Source organism: Electrophorus electricus, chromosome 19 (assembly GCF_041902795.1).
Source record: "Electrophorus electricus isolate QZ-2024a chromosome 19, ASM4190279v1, whole genome shotgun sequence".
Classification (NCBI taxonomy): domain Eukaryota; kingdom Metazoa; phylum Chordata; class Actinopteri; order Gymnotiformes; family Gymnotidae; genus Electrophorus; species Electrophorus electricus.
In genome coordinates, this window is record NC_137515.1 from 2,146,220 (window position 1) to 2,154,703 (window position 8,484).

Below are 8,484 nucleotides of genomic sequence, written 5' to 3' on the forward strand. Positions count from 1 at the left end.
CCTCTCTTTCGGAGTGGCGTTTTTACTGGGAATGAATGAATTGCCCACACACCATAAACTGAAGCGACATGAGCCATGCTGCCAGGCCACGCTGCTCTATCTCACCGCTCTGACCTCCTGACCTCTGACCATGCAAGCCCCGCCTCCAACATCCAGCACAGCAGCACACCGGTGCAGGTTGGGGGGGATGAGGAGGACTAATGTAACTCACTAGACTTGCAGACCTTGGCTCAAACTGCTGTAATGAAAATAGTCATAGACAACAGTTGTGCATCTTCATTTTAAGTGTTTAAGTGATTTAAGTATGGAAGGAGGCAAGGGTCAAATATAAAAATATAAACACTTTATGGGTTAATAAAAAGTGCAGCTAACATCTGGCTTCAGGGTGTCCTCACACATATACAAACACACACAGACACACACACACACACACAAACACACACACACACACACACACACACACACACACACACACACACTACACAATGCCAGCCAGTCTCTTCATGTCTACTGCATCTCATACCCAGGAGACTTCCCAACAAATCTAGGCAGGCAGCTGACTATCCCAGTACTGGAATATCAAACCAAAGTTTTGTCATGCTTTCTGGGTGACTGCGCACACTTAGACACCAAGATGATACACACACAAAGTGTAGACAGACTACACTGCTTATCATGTGCACCACAGAATGCAATGCCAGCCATAAATTCCATAGCTGAAAACGTCACAGTCAGCTGCAGAAATTTAGTTTTAATGAAGATATTAAAAATAGGCTTTAAAATGTATTACAATTTGACTTTGGATTTACCACAAATGTCCATTAATTTATTCAAAACACACTTTTAAGAAACTACTTGAAGTGTTGGTTGATGGTTATTCAATACGGTCAAGCAAAGTCAAAATGTATTTATATAGTCCTTTTTAAAACGCATATCACAGCTTTACAAATGTTAGGGTACAGATCCCTAATGAGCAAACCAAGGGCTACAGCACCAAGGAAAACCTCCCTGGGTGGAATTAAGGATGAAACTTGGGAAAACCAAGATTTCAGAGGGACCCATCCTCCACTGGGCAGCCAAGCTATGGTCAGTGACATATATCATAAAAGACTTATATTAGAATAAACAAACAACAAAAACTGATTTTGTTTCTAAAACAGAAATAATTAACAGCAAAATATCTGCTTTCAGCACAAGTGACAGTGTTGCTTGGGAATTTGTATGAGTACAAGGTGTAATGCCAGCCATCAAATTCTAGTCAAATTTTTTGTACCATGCATCGAAAGTTGCGAATATAAGAGACTATACTGCGACCCAACTTCTATTACATGCTATTATGAGTACTGACAGGAAGCTGAAATATTTTTAAACATTTACATATTTTCGCTTTCGGTTGTGAGGGTATTATGGATCCCTGTTTGAGCACTGAAACTGCAGTCATACATATCACAGATGTGGTCACACAGACACACAGTCACAGATGTGGCCACACAGCTCTCAATCATGTGTTATCCTGCTTCCTTTCCCTCAACACTGGCAAAGCAGAACACTCAAAAAAAAATCAAGTTTAGAACAATCGCTGGCTACGCAGTCATATCTGCAAAGCTAAGAATACATCTTTGTTGCACTGCAAAGTAATCTGAAAGCATGGGTGTGGATGAGCTACCTCGTGGCTGCGTGTGTCTTCTGGGCTGGAGGGGTGCAGTTCTGTTTAAGCCCTCTGCCCTCTGTGTTTAAGCCTCTCTGACAGCTCTAATGCACACCTTGTTTCTCTGTCCTATCCCTCCCCCCAATGGCATCGAGCCCCTTCTACACAACTGACTGGGAAGGCAGCCAGCAGACGGATTATACATGTGGTACCATGGGATGCGGATCTACAGCGACTGCATCAGCACAGGTCCGGACAGACCCTTTCGGTCTCTCTCCGAACTCTCTGTGAGTCATCGTTCTGGTTTTTTTGTTTGTTTGTTTGTTTTTTGCTTGTAGCTCTAAATGTCACATTCTTTGTTGGATTCTTTCTGTTTCTTTATGTTAGCAACATATCAGCATTCAGAAAAGGCCAAACTATAGGGCCAAAACTATTTTTGAGACATTATGGGCCTATTAGTTGAATAAGGGTTCCCGGCACCTTTCGGTGGGCATCCGTCACCCAACATTACTATGCTTGGATCATTGCAGGCGATGAACTTGGCCTGGATTCATGACAAACACAAGCTAAGGAACTTCTGGGAACAGAAGATAGAGCGACACAGTCAGTTGATAAAGAGCGAGGAGTCCAGAATGAAGAGGAGCGCTTTGTCAAAGTACGTAGGTCTGCCAAATCTTACACCAGTGCAGCCTAAATGACTTTTTTTGTGGTGAAGAATAGGTCTTCATCGCAGTGCATTCTGTGTTTCTATCACAGGGACCTTTTTCTCTGGGTTATTACTGTCTGGACTAGGTAATTACCAAGAAAATTCCTGTCTAATATACAGAAATTGGAGATTATTGTGAAAAATGACATGGGGTTGAACTGCCATATTTGCAGGGGGGACAACTGGGTTAAGAGGTGAAACGTAAAAAAAAAAAAAAAAGATAATTGGATTTCAGCAAAATCAAGCCTCTTTGTGCAGTTTAAGCTTTTTGATCGAAAGCAGGTTGCTCTGTAGTTTCCAGCTTCAATTTGTGGTTATTACCAAATGTGATATGCAGCTTAGGCCAGCACCAATCAGTTTGTGTTAACGCCTTCCCAGTAGGCACACTAACGTGCTACACACAGACATAAATAACAAAAATAACTGGCTTTTAACCAGAGGCTGTGCACCTCGGAATCTGTGGCTAGGCCTGTGAGTGGGTGCGACCGTGGAAGTCTTGTGAGAGGATGAATTTCTCACACTCAGTTCCCCCCGCACGCTTAACGGACTAAGTAGTCATAAGCCTCGCTATCAAAACTCTCCATGGTGCATAAACGTTTTCACGCTGTTTCACGCTGCACGGCTGTGAGCCAGACGTGCTATTGTTTCTTCTTCTGCTGTCCCTGCCAGCACTAAGGTCAGTGTGGATTAACACGTGCAGAGTTACAAATGCCCACTAATCCCTGTGCTTTGGTGTTCCTACTAATCAATGAGAACTTGTTGCTTTACCAACAGCTACACAGACGAGGACGCTGCTGTCCAGACCTGTAATGAGTATACAGATCGCTCACACACATCCAACACAATAAGCTTCAGGGCAAATCCATAGGTTTATTAATAAGGGAAGGAAAGTTTGCATTAAATTTGTAAAGTTACAGTGCAGCTAGCTGTGACTATTGTCAGGGGTCACAGTTTCATCTGCACTGCCGTGTATAGTCTTATCACTCTGGCACTGCTATGCAAGACTATTCAACTAAATTGATATGATTCATGATGGTTTTGCTTCTACAAGCAATCTTCACAAATGCTCTGGCATGTTAGATGACATCCAGAATTACATGCCACTGTTGCTTGGTAAAACTAAATTGAGGCATAAAGTAGATTATGGGCCAGATTTCCTGACAATGATTTATTCTAGTCTTACAATAAATAGAAAATATGCAGTAGAGACAAGATCTGTGCTTAAGTTAATTTGGAAATCCAAATTTATAGCATAATAGCTTTCCTAAGTAATTAGAGCTTCATCTGATAGTTGCAACGGTCCAAACCAATAAACCTGTCCCCCTCTGCAGGTTACGGGAGGAGTGGTTCAAGAGACTACAGAATCGGAACCAGCACCTGAATGACCTGAAGGAGGAGAAGACTAAGAAGGCCCAGAGACTGCAGGAGTTTTTAGGCCTTCTGGGAAGCAATTGAATTCCCCTGTTGCCTGAGAGATTCTTCTTGCATTGCTCTGACTTAGTGAATTTTGCACACTGTACTGCATACTGTTCAGTATGGTTGAGGTTGACGTGCTGGTCTTTATTTTCACAATTGTATTACAGTAAGACATCCCCCACATCTGACAACCCTACTGTGTTTTAGAGCCCATCTTAGAGAAAAGTTTAGTTCACACATGACGAATAAATAGTCTAGCACCAAGAGAAACTCTGACATTGACAAGTTTCAGTTTCTCAGTAATATATATCTCAGTAATATAACTTGCTGACACAGCATTAAACAGGAAGCAGATTAACATGGAAGCAGATTCTCTGCGACACCGCAAATCTCAGCGCTACAACATATGCTACGTGAATTTTGGGAAGCAAACATTATCCTTCGTTTCATTTGTGCTCTGGTGCCACCTAGTGGTTATTAGAAATGGGTGGCCTTGGAAAAGCTGTGGTACGAATCGCACCTTGGTGTTCAAGCCCAGATGCTGAAAAAGAGGTGAAATGTCACCACCCTGTAGTCAAAACATTACCCCTAGTTTGCCCTCTGCATTTACTGATTTATTTAAATCATGCGTTAACTTCACAAATTGTCCTTGTGCTGTAAATGAGATTGTCACTACACTCAGACTTAATAGAGCTTACTTAGAACTTTTGGCCAATCCTATTCTGACTGATATATCCAGTCGTACCAACATGGTAAGGCCTATCTAACTTCTCTGGTGTAAGACTTATGCAATTCAAGAATGCCCATGAGTAGAAATTCTGCATAAGCAGTTATTTACTGATGCCTCAGAAATAGAAACTGACATTAAAATAAAAATTCACCACAAATAGAACATTTGTAGAATGCTGACTGAAAGGTTAAAATCTGAAAGAGAATCACTGAAAAGATTGGTTCAGAAACATTCTTAAGGTTCCTAACATGACCCAAACTGGACATGAATCAGCCTCACAGCTGAAATTGAAAAGTAAAAATAAATGAGTTAGTAAACATTTAATAAAATAAAAACAACCAATTAAATAAAAACAAAAGACAAAAGAAAACATATGAAAAATATTTTTAACAACAAAATAAAAGCTAATGAGATTATGTCTTAATGAGAGCCATTTGTATGGGCTCAGATTTCACATTTACAACATGGAATCAGCATTCTGATTAGTCTCACCACTGAGTAGGTAAGTGTAACTGGGGTGAGTCATACTGGCCAGGCAAACACATGCATCTTTAATTTTTTCCCTTTTTCGGTCAAAGACTAAATCTAACAATCTCTTCAAGAGTGCAGTAATCCTCTTCTGGTAAAATCATAGCTCAAGCAGTGCATTACATTCTGTAAATAAATTATGGAAACAAGTCATTAGATAGGAATGCAGTTTCATTGGAACACAATTACAACTGAATGTGAGGGAAAGACCATGAAATAAAAATAGGTTTTGAAGCTAATATTCTGTGTTACAGAGATTATGTTTTTCTTCAACCCTTTCTTTTATTCACTGCTAAACCTTAATACCCACTCTGAAAAAACATTTTTTTTAGGTTCAGTAAAGGCAACTAACATAATGTACTAGCAGAGGTGTGTTTAGTACTTAATGATTTCATTATAGTGAAAAATGTACAGTACAGAATAAATATCAATATAAAAGTCTTCTGTGAACAAAAATGAAGAAAAATATATATCCCGCCTCAATGTCTAATTTATATACCCACATTCTAACACATTTTTGACTAATAGATTAAGATTTGTTGTCCCAGCACATTTATTTTTTGGACTAATAGATTATGCATTTATTTTACTTCGATATCCTGTTTTTAAAAAGTATTTTGAAAGTTACAATAAGTAAAAAGATGGAAAGAATTTCACTCGTAAAGCAAAACAAAATTTCTACCTTGTTATATTAATACTAAGGAGGAGTAAATTAACAAAGGGGTCTCTATGCACAATATTGAATCACACTAAGGAGGATTTCCACCAGGATCTGGCTTTATCTGGTCACAGCTGTGCCTCGGAGGAGTTGGTGGCACGGGACTGAAGTCCTTTGGAGTTTAATGTAGAGTTTGGGCCATCTTCACTGAATGCCTTCTCAAAGACCCGTCTCAGAGACAGCTTAATCCTCTCTTTGAAATCGTGCCCCATAAACACATATAGTACAGGATTCATGCAGCTGTTTACGTATGCAAAAGAGATGACCAGTGGGTCTACTGCACGGGCTTGCTCAGAGACCTGCTCCCCCCCATACACATCTACCAAGCCCACCACATGGTAGGGTAACCAGGATAGGAAAAAGGCCACCACGACAGCCAGCATGATCTGGAATGCCCTCCCGGAGCGGAACTGGCTGCTGCTCACCTTCCAGGCAATGAGGGCATAGCACACCACGATGCACAAAAGAGGTAACAGGAAGCCAAAGACAAACCTGGTCACAGTTAACGATCTGTACTGATCCAAGCCATCGGCTTCGGTGCTGTTCCTACCCTCGGTCTCGCTGCTGTAAGTGAATGTGCAGATGGTACTGTTGCAGAAGTCTTCAGTATTCCTCAGGATCATGGTAGGCAGGCTGAGGAGAAAGGCCATTAGCCAGGCCATGACACAGCACCCCCAAGCCAGCCTAAGGCTACGATTATTCTGAGCCCAAACTGGCTTAACAACCTGGACGAAGCGGTCCAGACTAATGAAGTTCAGGGTGAAGACGCTGGCAAACATGTTGAGAACAATGATGGTGGGTAGGACTTTGCACATGACGCTTCCGTATGGCCAGTGGTTTTCTAATAGAATGTCTGCAACAGTGAATGGAATGGAGAGACAGCACAGGAGGTCAGCGATTGCCAGGTTAAAGAACCAAGCAGTGTTCACTGTCCTCTTCAACTTCACTCCAGCAATCCATACAACTAGGCCATTTCCAGGGACTCCGAGCACACAGGTCAGACAGTAGAAGAAGAGTGACACCTCTCTGACAGAATTTCTCTCCTTCTGAGTGTCAAAACACTCCCACGGAGGGAACGAATAGTCAAAGTAGTTGGTATCGTTCATTCTGGGAAATCAAGTATTCTCTTGCTTCTCTACTTTTATTACTGGCTAAAAAGAGGTTTACAGACAATAACATCATGAATTAGATTTCTTGCCATCTCAAGTAGCATGTTTAAAGACTATTCTGGAAGATTAAAATATGATTGTACATTTACTTTTTAATGTGTTATAAAAAGTTAAGCATTAACAAACAAGGCAAGGTAAGCGTCATTTTGCAATATGACACACCATTTAAATATAAGTGCAGAAAAAACGGCAATCAGGTTTTTAAATGTTCATCTTAGCAGTGTACAGGTTCCATAAATACAATTCCCGACAAGAAAACTATATCCTGAATGTTTACCTCGGATTCTTTATATTTAGTTTACTTAAATATGTACCACTCAAAAAGCAGAAGACTCACCCTGCCGAAACCGCGATCGTGCGCAGATATTCTGCATACGTTAACTTGAGTCGAAAGGAAAAGGAAACTTTTGCAACAGCAGTCACGCCATCGTTTGAGTGGTAAATAAAGTGTTGGACAAGGAACCAGCAAAACAAATTCTATATTTATCTGAACCACAAACACTTTCTAACGAAATCCATTAGTAACATTAGTATACCTAGTATATTTACAGAATGTTACATATATACTTTGAACACGTAGGCTAAGAAACAGTTCAGAACAGCAGTTGTTTCGACAGAGAAAAACAAAACATAGACACAAATTTACGGAAAAGCTATAAACATTTATCATAAATTTGAAAAAGTTATAAAATAAAAAAGCTATTCATCACTTCAGGATGGAACTTGAAATAATATGCAGAGTTTCCGAAATTTGATTATTCGGCATGACATTGATCTGGTCAGGTTGAGGCTGCTGTTAGAAGTGTTGTACTGGATACCGAATCATCCCTGATCGCCCTTGTTTCAGGCTACGTGGGGGGGGTTGACACTGATTTACAGATCGTGCATTTGGCAAGTTCAATCAAATCTCACAACATGGCGAATAAAAGACAGCCCATATAACAATTCTCTGTATAGTTCTGCTAGCTCGTAATTGCTTCCAGTGCAACGGCAAAAAGCCACAAACTGGCTGGTAAGATGAACGTGACAGGTCACTATATTTCCTTCTTTATAACTATAATCGCTGGGGAAAAAAATCGGTTAGGTCTGTTTTTGTATCCATTTGTGACAAGAGAAAGCAAAATTACCAGAGTAATAATAGCTGAGTTCTGCAGCTGTTCATTAGTTTTGGATACATACTCTGAGCACTCACTAGCTGCTAGAGCAGTCTGGTCGGTCTTGCTGCACCTGCTAATACAATGCGGTTTTTTCTTGTCGTAGGAACTTGCACAAAGTACTACAGAAGCAACTTTTAAATTGCATTGCAATCACTGGCGATTCCTCTCAGTTCACTTACAGGAGCTTACCAAAATAAGTTAGTAAACTAAAAAAATAAGTTTCATTACAACACTTGAGTAGAGAGTTAACATCCTTTGTAATTCTCTGAAGTTTTAATAAACTTATATTATTAATAATAATAACAATAAGAAGAAGAAGAAGAAGAAGAAGAAGAAGAAGAAGAAGAAGAAGAAGAAGAAGAAGGCACAGACTTAAGTGCGAGTTGAAACCTTTCAGGATAAGAAGTCTTTA

The 8,484-nt window shown here is 40.2% G+C and overlaps 2 protein-coding genes across 4 annotated transcripts; one reads left to right on the forward strand and one right to left on the reverse strand.

Annotated features, from left to right (window-relative positions):
- Positions 1-1,513: 1,513 nt before the first annotated feature.
- Positions 1,514-4,662, forward strand: LOC145652435 (uncharacterized). 3 transcript variants are annotated; one of them, XM_081702914.1, is made up of 5 exons: positions 1,514-1,935; positions 2,179-2,303; positions 2,405-2,440; positions 3,129-3,160; positions 3,686-3,818. In XM_081702914.1, exons 1-5 carry the CDS (start codon positions 1,852-1,854, stop codon positions 3,733-3,735), a joined length of 327 nt encoding a protein of 108 aa, XP_081559040.1. In that variant the 5' UTR covers positions 1,514-1,851; the 3' UTR covers positions 3,736-3,818. The 3 variants fall into 3 exon arrangements, with proteins under 3 accessions (XP_081559040.1, XP_081559041.1, XP_081559039.1); XM_081702915.1 differs by lacking the exon at positions 2,405-2,440; XM_081702913.1 differs by lacking the exons at positions 2,405-2,440; positions 3,129-3,160 and having other exon boundaries at positions 3,686-4,662.
- c3ar1 (C3a anaphylatoxin chemotactic receptor) lies at positions 4,587-8,168 on the reverse strand. The gene is made up of 2 exons (XM_027003439.3): positions 7,253-8,168; positions 4,587-6,897 (listed from the first exon to the last, which is right to left on the reverse strand). Exon 2 carries the CDS (start codon positions 6,850-6,852, stop codon positions 5,815-5,817), a length of 1,038 nt encoding a protein of 345 aa, XP_026859240.2. The 5' UTR covers positions 6,853-6,897; positions 7,253-8,168; the 3' UTR covers positions 4,587-5,814.
- Between the last annotated feature and the right edge of the window lie 316 nt (positions 8,169-8,484).

What these genes read in the sequence shown, in the direction of transcription:
- LOC145652435 (XM_081702913.1), top strand. Translation starts at nt 1,852, where the DNA reads ATGTGGTACCATGGGATGCGGATCTACAGCGACTGCATCAGCACAGGT. An exon ending in GGTCTCTCTCCGAACTCTCT is followed by an intron (nt 1,936 to 2,178) that starts GTGAGTCATCGT and finishes GGATCATTGCAG; the next exon opens with GCGATGAACTTGGCCTGGAT. An exon ending in AAGAGGAGCGCTTTGTCAAA is followed by an intron (nt 2,304 to 3,685) that starts GTACGTAGGTCT and finishes CCCCCTCTGCAG; the next exon opens with GTTACGGGAGGAGTGGTTCA.
- c3ar1 (XM_027003439.3), bottom strand. Translation starts at nt 6,852, where the DNA reads ATGAACGATACCAACTACTTTGACTATTCGTTCCCTCCGTGGGAGTGT.